Genomic DNA, 17,023 nt, shown 5'->3' on the forward strand with positions numbered 1-17,023 from the left:
AAAGGTCTCTATCATTGCAAGCTCACCATTCCTCTCACTTCGATGCAAAGGCATGGCTACCTTTCAAGATGATGGCGCCGGGAACTGTGAAGGGGACTATCCTTTCTCCCCAATAACAAGTGGCTGCATAGGAGACTGAAATAAATATGTATACCATAGGGCCCATTTGTATAAGGGGTGGATAGCATTATCCAATGGATAAATCCTTATCCAGTGGATAAGTTGATGCTGTTATCCAATCAGTGTTTATCCAATGATTAAGATTTATCCTTGGGATAGTACTCTCCACCCTAATCATACCCCAGGTCTATATGTATTTAAAAGTCCCAACCAGATTTCAGCCAATAAATGAAATCAGCTAGTAGATATGTTTACCACAAAATCTTCCCTTGCCCCCTCCCCCAAAAAGAAAAGAAATATTTCTTTTAGCGGTTGAATCAAACTTTTATTACTGCCTTGCCATTTGTATTTAGAAAGAAAATAATCAATAACATCAATATATAATTATTATAATTAATATATAGATCCCACTGGTCGTAAATACACAAACTATATTTACATCTTGTTCACTATTTACACAATCATATCATACACATATATTTATATATCCAAATATGTTCAATTATATTATTAAGTTTGCTTTGCTTATTAAGTTCATCTCAGCACTGATAACAACCTGGACACTCTAACATTCCCTACAATGTTCGGGTGCCGATAACCAAAATCTTGTAGCCTGTGTGCTGGAAGCATAGGTCTTGCAAACACATCATCATTTGCAAGTTTAGCAGTGTCTATATCACATGCATATCTTCTCTTTATGGCAATAGGTGCTATCAAGCCATTTTCATTCTCTTTGTCCATACCGAAGTGTTGGTAATACTGGGGATGATTTGATCTTTTTACTGGAACCATGTGATCTCTGTAGCCATTACTGTAGCATTCTTCTTCCAGTCTGGAAACGATAGATTGAAAGTTTAGCTTTATGGCCATCAAACTAATGACTTTTACTTTCACTACTGTAGATGCATGGTTTTGCAGAATGCTGACATTTTATGGGGGAAATTATATATTTAAGGGCTATTAAATTAGTGAATTATCTTGTCTAGCACTAGATGACATTACCTTGAAATCCTTTCTTCTCGATCTGCTAATACTTTCTCTCTGTTAGAAAGTTCTTTTTCCTTTCCTATATAAAAAAAAGCAATTGAATAAATGGACAAATGTCAGATACTTCAATCTAGACAGCATGTACAGAATTAAAACGATGACTGAACTTACTTTCTATATCTCTTTCCTTCTCATTAAGAGTTTTCTCCCATCTTTTGAGTGATTCCTCCTTTTCAGCTACATTTCTTCAATTCAAAAGAAAATTCAATAATTTGCAAGCCCCTGATATTTTTTTACTGTTGCTTCAGGTTGAATTTCCACAAAATTTGGAATTGTCCATTTTGCTAAATCTGTGTACATGTAGCTTTTTGATCACTTTTAGATTGTATAAAAGAAAAATGATAATAATACAGACTATATTTTCCATTTGGATACTCACATATTAGAGGTAGTGTCTTTCTGCATTCTTGATAAATGTGGATTTCGAAGCAAACTATCAATACTTGGTCTCATCTCATCCTAGAATTAAGAAAGATAATTGTATGAGAATCATTGTCAAAACCCCTCTTTTTCTCCAGACTCTGCCTCAGTCACAAATAACATTTTATTCACATGTGCTAGAGGTCTCCTCTTCATACTCAACAAAACTCAAGCAATGGCCCATTCACACTTAGGAGGTCACATGTGCATCTGATGACCCCTTAAATGAAAGCTGTGATGTCAAAAACTAAAGCATCTTTGTCAAGAAACTGTGATTTTAAAAGGATAGGACCCTCTACAGTTTAACATTCAAATGATACCATCAGGGTTCACAATTTGCACAAGCAGAATGCAAAACGCTTGTTATCATCCTCATCATGTGTAACAGAATTTTTTCAAAAAAGAGAGAGCTGGAAACAATATATTATATTCACAAGAAACCTTCAAACCCACAAGCTAAATTTTTATCTTCAATTGTGTATTGTAACTTTGAAAAAGAATGTTCAAATCCTGTCCACTGAAGTTCAACTTACACAAACTTGGAGCATGGAGCTGATTACTTGATTGAGGCTAGAGGAGTAATGACTGGGAATTGGATGGAATCTTCCAATCTTGATTTTTGCCTCCAGACTTCTTTGGTTCATAGCTGTAAAGGGTGGAGATAGGGCACACAGCTCATAGAGGAGACAGCCAAGGGACCAGATGTCAGACTTCTCATTATAGCTCATCTTGTTGACTTGCTCCTATGATCATTAACCAAAGTTTAATATCCCTAGCTGTGCAAATCAAATAACAAATAAATCATACTACAATGGGAAAAAAATAGTTCACTTACAGGTGACATATAGTAAGGAGTACCAACAAATGTTTTGGCAAAACTAGTGTCATGCATGAGCACTCTTGCCAAACCAAAATCACCAAGCTTGACATTTTTTTCAGCATCAAGAAAAACATTTGCTGGCTTTAAGTCCCTGTGTAAAACATGAGCTCCATTTTTCCTTCTATGGCATTCCTGTACTGCAAGGATGAGTTGGTACATAATTTTCCATACATACTCTTCTAGAACATATTGTCTGGAAAATGTAAACAAACAAGGAAATTAATTAATCTTACCGTATTGAAATTCTAGAAAAGTATATAATTGCTTGATCATTTGTATTGGTACTAATGTTAAAGATAGCCGAATGACAACATGGACATGGCAGCCTAAAGAATGCTCCCAGTTTGATGATGTAACAATAAAACAAAGAATACATGGCATGCATTATAAAATTTACTTCAATCAGAATCAGAAAATTTGCAAAACTGAGGTGTCACTTTTCCTCTTGAAAATATGGATTTCCAGGCTACCAAAACAAGGAAAAAACCTTAACTATAAGCTCTTGATAACTTTTATAATTTTATTTAAAAAAAAAAAAAAAAAAAAACTATTACGATGGCAGGCATTTATTATTTTTTTGCTGGTCAATTTCTGCAGGCTTCATGACATCTCAATTTAGCAGTGACGTCATCTTTACAACACAATTTCTGATCAGCTGGACCTGTGAGTAATTCATCTTACTTTTCTCTTTTGTGTTTGGAGATAAGAGCACCTAAATCTCCACCTTCACAAAATTCCATGACAATGTAAATTGTGGTATTTGTCCTATCTATGATACGATCATAGTATCTCACTATGTGTGGATGTTTCAGTTCCCGCAGCAAGTTCACCTCTGAAACCAGCATCTGCTTTTCTGTCTCTGACATTTTGCCATAATCTAACTCTTTCCAAACCAGTATCTAAGTATTCATCCACAGGAAAAATAATATAAATGAGTAAAAATTATATAGAAAAATGTTAATAAAAATTATGAAAATAAGAAAGATTTTCTATACAGTGTCATTTATATTTTCAGAAGATATAACAGGGCCACTCTGGTCCACTGTCCTTCTACAAAATTGACATTACCACGTGTCTAATAACAATGCCCTGATAACGAATGACAACCATGTTCAAATGGTGCTAATTACTAACCTTATTGTCTTTTATTCTACGAATCTTTCTACACGTTCCATAGGAGCCCGAACCAATCAATCCCAAAACATCGTAATCTTGTAGACGGGATGGCATCGTTGTCAGCTAAAATAACTAGATTAATTTATGACGAATAAAATACCAAGATTAGTAGGAAAGAAATCATAATATTCGCAGACGACCGAATAGGTATTTATACAGCGATGTGAAGAGTAGAGCTATAGACGGTAGTAATCTAAAGTAGCAAGGGTGTTATGCAGAATTAGGAAAGGTTGGGGGATTGATTTCGATCTTGATGTGAAGAGAAATTATTCAAGTAACATCAGCTATAAACAGTGTGGTAAAAGTTTTCAAGATTCCTGAAAAGCGTGGATAAGCTTGTTTCAAACATGACTCAGATTTTGATCCAGATCGTGGGCCATCACATAAAAGATAAATGCTAGATTGCAGCCAAAATCTATAGTTGTCAAACGATATAACCTTTGTTTTATAGTCGGGTTAAAACTAGTAGCAGTAAAGTTTGGAAAACTTAAAATAAGCTTTACCTTTCGTAGTTTTAAAATATTTTGAATGTCGAAAAACAACCTAAAGCTCTCTCATACTTGAAAAACAGTTATCATATTCCATGAAGTTTACATTAAAGAGCCCAAATCCATAAGATAGGAGATTTTAGAGGCAATCTTACCTGAGGAACTGTTGAAAATTCAGACCAATATTCAACAACATTTACTTCTTGAATCGAATATTTGTGTCGAGGAATTGAATTTACCACGCTGTTCTGTGATTGGTTGGATCCGATGCGCGGCTTTATAACTGTTTGGTTAACCGCAGTACAACGTATCGAAGGCGCAAAACTAATGCTACACAGGAAGCCCACTTCAAATAAGAGCAATAAAGGGAAAAAATCACGATAAATAGAGTAGTGTATCATTTTTCAAAACTCTGAAGCTATCGGTAGTAGTATCGTTGAACGTTTATTAAGATTTCATTTGCAGAAAGGTATTATTTTCAATTAAAAAATTTATAATTCCATCGCATTGAGTCTTAACACAGGGACCCCACCTTAGATAAAAGTGGAATGAAGTATAATCAGAAAATCAATTTTTTGATTCTTTTTTCACCTTAAGGCAACGATAATTCCACAATACAAAAAATACACACTACAAGAGACTTGGAAATGGAAGCAAACTTATGAAAATACGGATTTACTAGTTGCGCCTATCGCTCGCCCTACGTAGTCATTTGCGCGTTATTAAACTATGCCGAGAAATACTATTTCAAAAGAAATGCTAGTAAGCTTGCTGGTGAATGGATCACACTAACTTACTAACATTAAAAAAATTCAAGAACTTTAATTTTTTTATACAGTGGAACCCCGCCTTACGGCCACCCGCTTAATACGGCCCGACCCCGTTATTGCGGTCAGCTCTTTTGGGTCCCGACGAAATGCCCGTACATTTACTGTAAAATGTACCCGCTTAATACGGCCACCCGTTAATACGGCCAACGGCCACTTTTTTGTTTCCCGATTGACAAACTTCCATACTTTTTAACTTCGTATTACGGCCAGGACAAATAGGTTACAGTTTAGGTCTGAATGTAAATACTGTAAAGTTATTGCTGCAAAATCTGTGATTCTTTTATTCATTCGGTTAACATTCTACAGTAATGCTTTTTGTAGAATCAGAATCAACACAACAACTTCAAACAGAGAAACACGTACAGCGCGATGCGCCGAAAGTATATGTCCGCATTTATTTTATAGCGGTACAGTATTATAACGACCCATGCCGATAGCCTGTCTGGGGTGATATCCAGACTCGAGTCAGTATGGCTTCAAAGGAAGCTTCATTCGTCTGTACAGAGCAAAGTCACTGCCTATTTTAAAAAGTAGTTGTTAGTGTACTCAGTTTTCTCTGCTTCGGTTATATCTACAGTCCTGTACTACTGTATAACCTAAAAATTTAAAGTACTATCTACTAAAGTTGAGTTATAACTGAGCTCCAATAGCATCAGAAGTTTTAGAAACATTATTTAAAAATACAATATGCATTATTGCACTTCATTTGTTTAGTAGTTTCGTACTGATTAATAAAACACGTATTTAACATATTTTTGATAGCCCGCTTAATACGGCCACCCCGCTAAAACGGCCACTTTTGAATGTCCCTTCGGTGGCCGGATTAACAGGGTTCCACTGTACTTGATTTATATTTAACAATTTTATCTTGAGTGGGCTCCCTGTGGTCTCAGGGCGAAGTCGCGCGTTTCTTCTCCAATGGTTGACCAACAAGAAACCGTCAAAGAAGTGGGCTTGAAAGAGCTTCAAAAGATGAATTAATAGAAGAAAAAAAGAAAGGTTTGTTGATTTAAGTGATAAGAATTGAGTGGAGCTTATGAATAACCATGAAAGTAGTATAAAAGAGGTATTTTATAACGGCGTAGTCTTAGCACGCGCACTGTAACTTGGTGTTACATCGACTTTTTTGTTGTTGACTTTTTTTAACTTTGTATCATTTATTGACCCCTTGCACTGAGTCCCGAGAGTAATCGTTCCGGGGACAAAACACTACAATAGGCCGTCTTTTCTTATGCAAATAAAATCCATTGTTTTGTCTACTAATCCTTTCGGGACTCAGTGCACGGGGTCTATATTATATCTTCCCTTTTCGTGACATCCTTGACATTCTAAATCTATATTATTTATTTTGTTATTCTATATTTTATTTTGTACCTAAATTTCAATACTAGTTTATTGGTCAGCTTTTATTTTATTTTCTATGCTTCTGGCATGCCCAAGTTTTTTACCCCTCCCCTCCCCTCATCAAAAACAAGTGTGTAAAATATAATAGCCCAGGACATGCCAACTAACATCCGTTTGAGTTTTATGTTAGATCAATTATTTCTTTTAAAATAATAGTAGAGAATATTTAAAATCCAGGGCCTGGTTGTATGAAGCCTGGATAGTGCTATCCGATGGATAAATCTTATCCATTGAATAATTTTATTGAATAACAGCATAGACTTATCCATTGGATAAGGATTTATCCGCTGGATAGCGCTATCCAGGCGTTCATACAACGGGGCCCTGAAGTATATCACCATGGAGAACCCATCCACCTGCCGGCATCCACCCACATCCCTCCCTAAGATGAAAAGTGGTTGGATTGAGTTAGGTTTTCATTTACACAGTTTCATTATAAATTTTTTTTATTAAGTTAAATAAAGAAATTAAATTAAATTAAAGTTAGAGTTATGTTTTTGCAATTTTATTAATTTGTTTTTTTGAATACTTTTTGTGATATCTCTTCAGTCTACTACTAAAATATGGAAAGTTGGTGAGGAGTACTTTCATTCTCTGTAAAAGAAAGATACAAATATACAGGTAGTGATCCTTTGAGTTGTAAAAAGATAGAGAGTGGAATGTTTAAGAAGACATCCTCTTGGTGAGTGTCAATTATTATAATTATTATTAGAGTACAAACACTATATGTGTGCAACATAAATACCACTAAATACTGCAAAATTATTCTAATTCTATTGTTTTCTATTGTTTAATTAGCACCATTTACTACTAAATAGTGCGAAGTGTTGCACACTTTTAGTGTTTGTACCCTACTATTGTGATTATTATTTTATTATAATGATTGAATGTCTTTTTCATAAATTATGAAAAAGACATTAAAATCATTATGTGCATGTTTAAGGAATGTTTACACAGCACAAGAATTTTTGATAATTGTTTTTAAAAATACGAAGTAACGAGCAGTAATATGTGCTATGACTATCACTGAAACTTGAACTAATGTTGTCATGCAAATTAAAGGGTTGGGAATAAACACAAGGCTTTTCAATAACATTGTCAGAAAACACAAAGCTATAGGGGCACATGCCTATAGAATGTCATGGAAATGCCTTGATTGACGTCCACCAAAAGCTTCTTCGCCACAACGGAAACAATTGCTAGAGCAGAGCATGTTAATTAAGAATGGCTGTAAGCTTTATAGTAAATTACGTATTGGTCCCCAGGAATCTACAGCTAGTTCATGACCTTCTCCTATCATTTTAAAACTGCATGAATGAAAGCCCTAGGTTTAACCATATGTAGTTTAGATAAAGTCATTAATCTGAAAAAATTTCAAAAAGTATGCCAAGGCAGTATTGAAAAATATATCATCACTGGTGGTATTAACTAATGCTAATGAGTATTTTTTTTTTGTTTTTGAATACCACCACCAACATGGTTGTGATGGCATAACATGCAAATGAAGAATAATGGGGTGGGGTCACTTTGGCCCTTCCCAAAATCAAATGCTGATAAGTTTGCTAGCTAGATTAAGTTACTTTTTGAAGGTGCACAAGCATTTATTTCGTTGGTATTAATTCCCATGATCACAGCACATGCATCATCAGTTTTTTGTTTTTGAATACCACCACCAACATGGTTGTGATGGCATAACATGCAAATGAAGAATAATGGGGTGAGGTCACTTTGGCCCTTCCCAAAATCAACTGCTGATAAGTTTGCTAGCTAGATTAAGTTACTTTTTGAAGGTGCACAAGCATTTATTTCGTTGGTATTAATTCCCATGATCACAGCACATGCATCATCAGTTTTTTTGTTTTTGAATACCAACACCAACATGGTTGTGATGGCATAACATGCAAATGAAGAATAATGGGGTGGGGTCACTTTGGCCCTTCCCAAAATCAACTGCTGATAAGTTTGCTAGCTAGATTAAGTTACTTTTTGAAGGTGCACAAGCATTCATTTCGTTGGTATTAATTCCCATGATCACAGCACATACATCATCAGTTGATGAAAAAGTCATGGTGGCGCCCGTAGAAAACGTTTTGGCGACATAGTGCGGTGTTAAAGGTCATATAGTTTTTACCACTTGAGCAGTGTGTTAAAAATGAAATCCCAGAAATAAAACCAAACTCTTCATGGAGTAGATACCAGTACTTATAGTTACTATACAAGTCACATAGTATCTATCAAGGTGACTGCATTCATTGTCAAACAAGTTATTTATGTTCTTTATTTACATTTGCGAATATTAATTGATGCAATTACATTCATCATAGCTGCCTACACCTAAGACCAGCACACAGATGTCAAATCGGTAAGGTTAATGCAACATTGAACCAATTTTTTTGACGTCAGATGCAAAATTTCTGTGCTGTAGGGCTTTATTGTCTAATTATATGACCCAATCTTTTTGCAATAGTGACAAATTACGTTAGACGTCAAAGATAAAATAGCTTTAATGTAAGACTCTGTCAACTATAGTAAGAGCTCTTAGACTAAGCTGCAAAATCATCTGAACCAAGAGAGTATGAAGTACAGTACCTCTGCCATAGAAGTCAATTTGTTCACTATCAAAGACGAAACTGCTGTGGCGTATGGCTCTGTCATCCACACTAAGAGCTCTAACTACAAATTAAACCATTCGGCTGAACTGATTTTAATGCCATATAGTAACTCTTTTTTATGTCAGAGAAAGAAATGGCTAAAATCTAGGCCTTTGCTGACGTCTAGAATGGGATCCCACTCTACAATTCTAACTACAAGACCATGTGAACTGATTTCAAGCCAGCTGATTAAGCACGTACTGTCGTGCATTTTCCCCATCAGTTTTGTATGACCCGTGTGACTTCCACAGCAGGCAAAAACATTAATATGCAATTATAAACCCGGGATTATAAACTATAATAAAGAACTAGGTATTAATTGAAGACGTAAAGGCATAAATTAGGGTATCCTTCTAAGGTTTTAAGTTACTTGAAAACGCACTTTTTGCTGACCTTTAATCGCTGACAATAACTTATGCGACCTCCTAGCTTCCCGAAATCAATATTTGAACTTTTTTATGAGTAATATTTTCTCTGCATTTCGCTTTAGTATGGAACAATCTTTTTCAAGAGCACTTCTCCCTTAAAATTTGAGTCACCATTCCCGCCAAAATAACGTGCAATTTGTCGCGCTGTTGCGTTCGGAAGTCACACAGCAATATTCTAGAGCTGGTCATACGTTTATCGACCAGCGTGATGAAAAGACTAGGGGAGGGAAAAATAACGATAAAAGCGGGTCACTCATTTCTTTGTATTTCGTGTTCGGGGACTGTTTTCTTTTTATTTATAGAACTCTTTAGAAATTAAGACCAAATCCTTGGTTTTTTCCCTACCTACATATGGTGGCTATATACACGCACCTGACACCCCAATAATTTCACGAAGTCCATGTAATACCGATAGAAAGGGATGCTTGTTGGTCATGGACAGCATTTGTTAATCCTATCTATTATACTACATGGTCTTTTAAAATTGTCGTGGGCATTTGGGGGATTTGGGATCCTAAATCATGGTTGATCATCACGTATCTGCTATTTTTTCGTGGTCCGTTCGTTATGTTTTCAACTATCGTTCTTTGCTCAATCGAGTCTGTTTTAGACGCACATGATGAGTCTATTCCTTCGGTATCTTTGGCACAATTTCAGAAGATACTGATAACTTCTTTGATACACGTAGAAAAAGTTTTCCTTATATTTTAAAATTTTTTAAAAAACTTGTTAGTTGATAATGTGGGTCAAGATAGCCAGCCGGCTGCACTACAGATCTAGACCAGGAAAGCAAAGTCAGGTGGTATGAGAACTTTGAAGACCAGTTATCATAGTATCAGCAATAAACCGAAAGAGCTTGTTCCAGGCTATGGCCGTCTCATCGGTCCATTCACTTTGAAGCGTTTGTCTCAAACTATCCATTAGCGCTGCCTGCATGGCCTTTGAAAAATGGATAAAAATCAAAAGGTTAGAAAGCACTAAGACATTAAGAGAGAGAGAGTGAGAGAGTGAGAGAGAGAAATTTTAATTTTAACGGATAAGAATGGTCTTAAATGATACAAAAAGTCATAAGAGTTTCGGCAAGGTAAAGACAAAAGAGAATCGTTTTGCGGTTTCTAGATTTTTATCAACTTTTTTAATTCTCACCGAAGCCCCTTGAAGTGCTCTCCGAGGGGTACCCGCGTCTATCTCACCCCTCACACGGGCTGACGCGTGGCAGGGGGAGCTCACACCGAGGTTCTTGTAAGTACTCTTCGAGGGGTACTGCCATCTCATCCCTCCCGTCTAATAATAGACCTTTAATTCAAGCAGCATGCACACATGTTTATGGCTATAAGAATAATATCCTTTGTTTATGTCCGGGTTATAAACTCATCCCGAATGCGATGCTACAGGGAAAAACCTAGAGAAAATAAAAAACCTATTGTTCCAGCAGTAATAACAATGGCTGACGCGTGGCTATTTCAATCAAACCTTACGGAAGCGCGCTATTTTACTATTCTACGTCTTTCAAACTTGAACAACTTACGTCAAGATATGATGGCTTAAGCGATCGTGCAACGTGTCTTCTTCCGAGTTCTTCAAGATACGCACTAAAGCTGACGGCATCATCCATCGCCGACACAGCATTCTCAACAGCTTTCATCACACGTTTAGCGTGCCCGTGTAACGCATTAGCCTTTTGAAGCTCTTCGTACTTGAGCTCTTTGAATTCGGGAAACAGCTTCTGGAACTCTGGGTTGTTTTCAAAAAATCTGCAAGACATGCATAATAAATCCCAGTCTTAGCTGTGGTTAGTTTAAATATGTTTATAATATAATACAGGGACCTCCCCTAACCCAAACGTTGGCAGTATCCCGGGCCAGTATCCGGCCATATGTCTTATGCGTAGTTTTGTCTACTATATTTTTCGCACACTTTTTAGGCTTCTCCGTGTTTTAAAATGTATAAGGTATACGTCGCTAACGCATAAAGTATATTCCGTAATGGCTACGAAACGGCACGGCACTTTAACGGTAACCCATCAGAGCGCGCTAGATTCAAGCTCATCCAGTGCTCTGGCACGGCACCGTCTCGCGCTCGATCGGTATTAACAGCACGATATTCCTCACGATATCCTATTTAAAAACGTCAGTTTGTATCTAGCCAACGAGAGGGCCTGGGCCCAGCTGGTATTTTCCAGATCCCTCTGAGGACATTCATTTGTTATATCACATTCTTACTTTATCAAATATAGATATTTTTATCCTTAAGTAGAATGCGGAAAGACCCTTCATGAATCCTTTGACTTTGATAATACAACAATTCCTACTTAATAGTACTCAAGCACTTGTCTCAGACGTTTTCCAGATCCCTCTGATGGCATTTCTTTGTTATATCACATTATTACTTTATCAAATATAGATATTTTTTATCCAAGTAGAATGCGGAAAGACCCTTCATGAATCCTTTGACTTTGATAATACAACAATTCCTTTTAATAAAACTCAGACACTATAGTCTCACAACAAGTGATGCACTTGTGAATAGAGACAGTATTATGAGCAACAAAAGACTTTTGCCTTCATTTAGTCCTGTAGATAAACTTAGAAATAATTTAGAGGACTGTGATAATCCAATAATGTTCTTTTGGCTTCCTAAATAGGGATTTCTGATCGAGCCATATCTCAGTCCCCGCTGTGGCGGCTACGATCTGGTTCACAGATCCCAAGACATTTTAAATCGTATTAGTAAAGAAGCTTAAGGGTTCTGGCGTATGAAAAAAGGTTATATTAAATCAATCAAACACCGAAATGTAAATCCTCCATTAGCACTCTTGTAGTTCCGTGGCATTGTTGATTGAAGTTTTCCGAAAATTTGCCTCAGGCAGCGTCATGATGGCCCCAACAGTTTCCATGTTATTATATTCAGCAGCTAATTCTACTTAACCCGTGAAAAAAATTTACTTGAGTAATGTGGACTGAGTATTCAAACAGAGAAAAACCAAAGCAACGGAAATAAGATCTTCTAACCTCTATTAGTGTACAGCTATTTCACGAGTAAAAAAATGCAAACAACGCAACTAATATCAACGTATCAATTATATCAGTAGGAAAAGCTTTACAAGAATGAACTGAGCAATCTCGAAGGTGCGAGGGGGAGGGGGGGCTTACATTTGAAATTATCTAGTAGGCAGTAGTAGCATTTATAAGACAGTGGAAAGTTACCTTTGGTAACTTTACAATAGCAAAATATCAACTAAAGAAATCAGGTTGAAAGCCCTCTTCAAGCTCAGAAATAAATGGGTCCGTCCTATTTTCGACGCAATTTCAGTAGTGAGACCAATTTTACTATATGGTAACCAAGTTAGGGGTACGAAAATTCTCATAGACGACGATGTATATGACTTTAGTTGGGGCCCCGACATATTAGAATGCAGTTGGCATTAGCTAAAAAATGCCTAAAAAAATGACTACCCCTCCCCCCCTCTTCCCGTGTTTCCTAAGTAAGGACCTTGGCGAATCTTTTTTATCAATATTTATTAGTTTAGAATAACTGGAGGAACCCACCTGAGAAAAGTCTGCTTTCCAACGTTGTTCTTATACAGTTCGACTGTCTCCCACGTCTCTCGGACTAAATACTTCTGAGCTTTAGAAAGTGGGATATCAATAGGGTCTGGGTTGACACGTCTTTGATGGCGATCAATGGACGACGAACAACCCATGGTATTTCAACACCACCGAACTGGTCGATCTTGGTTTGAGCTTTGTAGATTCCTGCCCAGTTAATTAGAAAACATAACATCAACAACAACTACATACACATAAGACTAAACACATTTGCGCATTCAATTAACTTGTTTTTCAAACTATTTACGAACCTCTATTGAAAATATTTCATTAAAACGCTAGCGTTTCGACCCCTGCGTATTTCTTTGCTTAGTCGAGGGCTTTCAAAATTCGAGTTGAGCTTAAATATCGCACCTTGAAACCAAATGTTCCTCAACTAGTAAACCCAGTGAAATGAAACCAACAAAAACATCTGTCGTATATCATTTTTCTTCCAGCAAGGTCAAAAGCACGGCCAGTCGTCACGACCTTTTTTTATGTCTTGCAGTTTTGCTAAGCCTTGAAGTCCTGGCTGCTACGCAAGGTATGACAATAATCACGACGCGATATCATCGATTCCTCAAACGCCTTATCATTCAAGGCAGGTTCTTTTTTTCCTTTCCTCTTAAAGTCAGTTTTTAAGCTTCTCGTGCATCGTCAATCCGCTTTTTATCGCCTTTAAAAGTGCCGCCATACAGTGATACCACAAAAAACTTCTAAACATGAGTTCCTGTTTTAACTGAGTCAAGTTCTTGATAGTGCTTTTATCCCGACAGGAATTGTCGAATTACAACAATCCTTAAATGATATCGAAAAGATTTTTTTTTCTGGCGACCAAAGTACTTATCGCCCTCCAGCTATGACCACTTAGAGAACTTCAAGCGATGGTGCATCATTTCGTAATAAAAAGTCGTGGTATTAAAACGGAATTAATCGGACTTGTCTGTTTTAGAGCTTAAAAAAACTTCTTACGACCTCCTTAGTGAAATTTAGTATCTAACCTTGTAGGAGAAGATATGGCCAGTGTCCAAACTCGGCAGGCACTTGAAATTCTTCAGTTTATGCTTAAATTCTGATGTTAGTGCTGTGGTGTGGTGTGCACCTGAGTGGTGTTCATAGTCGTCTTATACCATTATATATATCAACGCATGCATTATAGGGGCCGTATCATATGGTAGAATCATCAAGAAAAGTTCAAGGAAAATGTACGTGTACCGCGCGGATTAATTTCCAATCCCGTGTGTGGGTTTCATTTTCAGGATCACACAAGCCATGTGGTGCGTGCGAACATAGAATCATAGAAAACCAGTATTATATTGGCCGTGTTGAATTAACCTCACACTTGTTAGCCGGTTTTACAAAATAAAGGGGAAAAACTTGAGCTTCAACTTGTTATAGCTTTAATGTACTGACTTGTTTACCGTAACCATGACTACACGGCATGATTGACTGAATAGCATTTGAAACAGATATTTCACAGTATGTCCTCGTGTGTGCGTGTTGTAGTGAATTCTTCACAGAAAAAAAACCCAGCTCTACTGCAAGTCAAATATTTAACCTGTTAACTTTTAAGTAAACCACAAAAAAAAAAAAGTCTCTATAAGGCTGAGCCATCACGTAGTCGCCAAATGCAAGGCGAACAATGTCTCTGGTCACAGGTTTTACCATGTAAAAAAACAAGTAACAGGAGTGTCTGTTTGTAGGCATTTTCAGAAAGCTGATCTTATGGAGATGCCTAGTAGTGGCACCGTAACACTGATATACATATGCACATGTAGCCATGCGTACCCATAAATCTTGTCGGTCTTAGCTTTTAGATTTCTTGGTCGAACTAACTTGATTGTATTACGTATATAGTCTTAATTTTAATCATTACTGGAACTGGAAGTGACAATGACAATGTTTGAAATATTCCAATTGATAATGTACGAAAAAAAATTTTAGGTTTTGGCCAATCTGATGGTACAAATATTAAAAAGAGTTTCAAATAAATCCAAATTTAGTCAACCACATTGCGCTCTTCCCATAAACAACTATGACAATTATTTTTAGAACCTTGTCACTTTAACACTAGTGCTCGTACTTGTCTTGTATGTTAGTTCGGACCGAAAACAAGATAGATAGATATGTTTATTAAGAAATAATACCTTGCAGCTAAAAAGCTGAATTGCGTGTACTATATATGAAAATACAAACTATAATACGAATATCGATAACTTGTATATAATAAAGATGGCGGTCCTCATATCCTCTTGACGGCGTGATAATATACTATAAGGTGTAGAGTACACTTCGATTTTTTTTCTTTATTTGCTTGCACCACTTAAAAGCCGAGCCTGGGCTTCCTGTGGTACGGAAACTCTTGTCCGTGTCTTGCGGTAAACACTTATTATAGTAAATGATTGATTGTACAATAAATGAGTGTTTTACAATAACTTACAAATTTCGCGCTCGCCGATTAGTTATTTTTTATCATCAATAAGAGGACAGAGAGATAAAGCTGAGGTCAACGAGCGTGCGCTCTTTCCTTTGGTTGTTTTGAGCACTAAAAACGAGAAGCTTTTATCGTTAAAAAAAACAAATAGACATCAGTTTTTTTATGTGTCTGTCCTCTTATTGATGATAAATTTCGTCATCACGCCTCGTAGATCTACACTACTTTGGCAATGTGATGACGCAATTTATCGTCAATAAGCTGAGGACAAAAAAAAAAAAAAAAAAAAAAGCTGAGGACAGACACATAGAAAACTTGTCCATGGGATTCCTTTGGTATAGAAGCTTTATCGATAAATGCTTTTGTTTTATGCAATAAATGAATGATCGCTAAATAATGCCACGATTCTGGATTATCCAGAGATTAGTCGGGTTAGAAAAGAAAGCAGCTATAATCTTCGACAGAAGAGCAGTTCCGCAGATATCATTTTTATACTCACGTTTTCGTCAGCTTTTCAATATAACTTTTTCTGTTTACACCTACTTGCAAAAAGGTCGTCATACAAGAATAGAACATTTGTAATTTAGTAAATTAGTGATTTAGTAAATTTACCGATTAGGAATAAATTATCACTGACGTCAGACTAACTACTAACATCAGAAACGCCAGGCAGCGCTAGAATTCGTAGTCTTAGTTACATTAGTTTTCCCAGTCTAAAGGGAAATTCTTTTAGCATTGTTATTATGTCAACCTATTTATTTACTGCATGATAGCCACAATGTTACACAAGCAGAAACGTACAAAAACAAATACTGATCTTATCTTATATTTTTTCATTTTCGTTTTAACTTTGAAATTACATCTTCATCTGCATGCCGGTTACATCATGTCGTCCAAAAAAATCTTTTTCTTACTGATGAATTCGAGTCTGACGTCAGTGATAATTTATTCCTTATCGGTAAATTTACTAAATCACTAATTTACTATTACAAATGTTCTATTCTGGTGTGACAACCTTCTTGCAAGTACTGGGTGTATATAAGCTTACAAATATTTGAAAAATATCTTGGATGGGAGGCTAATAAAACAAGAAATTAGGAAAGAAATGGCACCGTTTCCATTACGATAAAGTGTGATTACTTTTGTAGTTTCCTTTTAAACTTGTAGTCCAAGTTAATTTTCAGTGAAAGGGATTTATAGATACATCATATAGATAAAATGTATATGTATAGATAATATATGTATAGTAAATAAAGACAAAGTCATTAAATTTTGCAATAATGAAACTATATACTAGAGATTTGATGAAGGAAATCTCATTTATTAGTTGATTCCTTTGTAATGTTGAAATTGAGATCCCCTTACGGCTATTAGCTTAAATACTGAATACTGCTTTTATGATTGATAGAGTGTATATGATCATATCATACCCACCTGTCACTCACCTAGCTGGTCAGTTCAACATGCAAAGGCCTAGGTCGTACCTTTTCAGGACTGTTCTCGGTACTGTGGTGCGGAAAGGATATTCAACTAAGTAAACTGATTACTAAATTTTTTT

At 36.2% G+C, this 17,023-nt stretch overlaps 2 protein-coding genes across 4 annotated transcripts; both read right to left on the bottom strand.

The window, feature by feature from the left end:
- Window positions 1-514: 514 nt before the first annotated feature.
- LOC116292931 (serine/threonine-protein kinase Nek2) lies at window positions 515-4,371 on the bottom strand. The gene is made up of 9 exons (XM_031700280.2): window positions 4,287-4,371; window positions 3,602-3,715; window positions 3,149-3,366; window positions 2,423-2,660; window positions 2,121-2,330; window positions 1,547-1,626; window positions 1,279-1,352; window positions 1,123-1,186; window positions 515-952 (listed from the first exon to the last, which is right to left on the bottom strand). Exons 2-9 carry the CDS (start codon window positions 3,695-3,697, stop codon window positions 655-657), a joined length of 1,278 nt encoding a protein of 425 aa, XP_031556140.2. The 5' UTR covers window positions 3,698-3,715; window positions 4,287-4,371; the 3' UTR covers window positions 515-654.
- Window positions 4,372-8,625: 4,254 nt separating this feature from the next.
- On the bottom strand, window positions 8,626-14,182 carry LOC116292925 (globin-1). Of its 3 annotated transcripts, none has more exons than XM_031700268.2 (4): window positions 14,033-14,182; window positions 12,993-13,199; window positions 10,973-11,198; window positions 8,626-10,383 (listed from the first exon to the last, which is right to left on the bottom strand). In XM_031700268.2, exons 2-4 carry the CDS (start codon window positions 13,145-13,147, stop codon window positions 10,240-10,242), a joined length of 525 nt encoding a protein of 174 aa, XP_031556128.1. In that variant the 5' UTR covers window positions 13,148-13,199; window positions 14,033-14,182; the 3' UTR covers window positions 8,626-10,239. The 3 variants fall into 3 exon arrangements, with proteins under 3 accessions (XP_031556128.1, XP_031556130.1, XP_031556129.1); XM_031700270.2 differs by lacking the exon at window positions 14,033-14,182 and adding an exon at window positions 13,407-13,873; XM_031700269.2 differs by lacking the exon at window positions 14,033-14,182 and adding an exon at window positions 13,304-13,457.
- Window positions 14,183-17,023: the final 2,841 nt, after the last annotated feature.

This window comes from Actinia tenebrosa, unplaced genomic scaffold, assembly GCF_029948245.1.
Source record: "Actinia tenebrosa isolate PJP-AT-01 unplaced genomic scaffold, QUT_ActTen_1.0 PGA_scaffold11__36_contigs__length_13525064, whole genome shotgun sequence".
NCBI lineage: Eukaryota > Metazoa > Cnidaria > Anthozoa > Actiniaria > Actiniidae > Actinia > Actinia tenebrosa.

Excerpts from the sequence above, each read along its gene's own strand:
- LOC116292931 (XM_031700280.2), bottom strand. The coding sequence starts at position 3,697 with ATGCCATCCCGTCTACAAGATTACGATGTTTTGGGATTGATTGGTTCG. Across the intron at positions 1,187-1,278 it reads GAAGGAAAGAGATATAGAAA|GAAAGGAAAAAGAACTTTCT; the intron begins GTAAGTTCAGTC and ends TTTTTTATATAG. Across the intron at positions 953-1,122 it reads CGAGAAGAAAGGATTTCAAG|ACTGGAAGAAGAATGCTACA; the intron begins GTAATGTCATCT and ends TATCGTTTCCAG.
- LOC116292925 (XM_031700268.2), bottom strand. The coding sequence starts at position 13,147 with ATGGGTTGTTCGTCGTCCATTGATCGCCATCAAAGACGTGTCAACCCA. Across the intron at positions 11,199-12,992 it reads GGAAAGCAGACTTTTCTCAG|ATTTTTTGAAAACAACCCAG; the intron begins GTGGGTTCCTCC and ends CATGTCTTGCAG. Across the intron at positions 10,384-10,972 it reads TTAAGCCATCATATCTTGAC|GCCATGCAGGCAGCGCTAAT; the intron begins GTAAGTTGTTCA and ends CATTTTTCAAAG.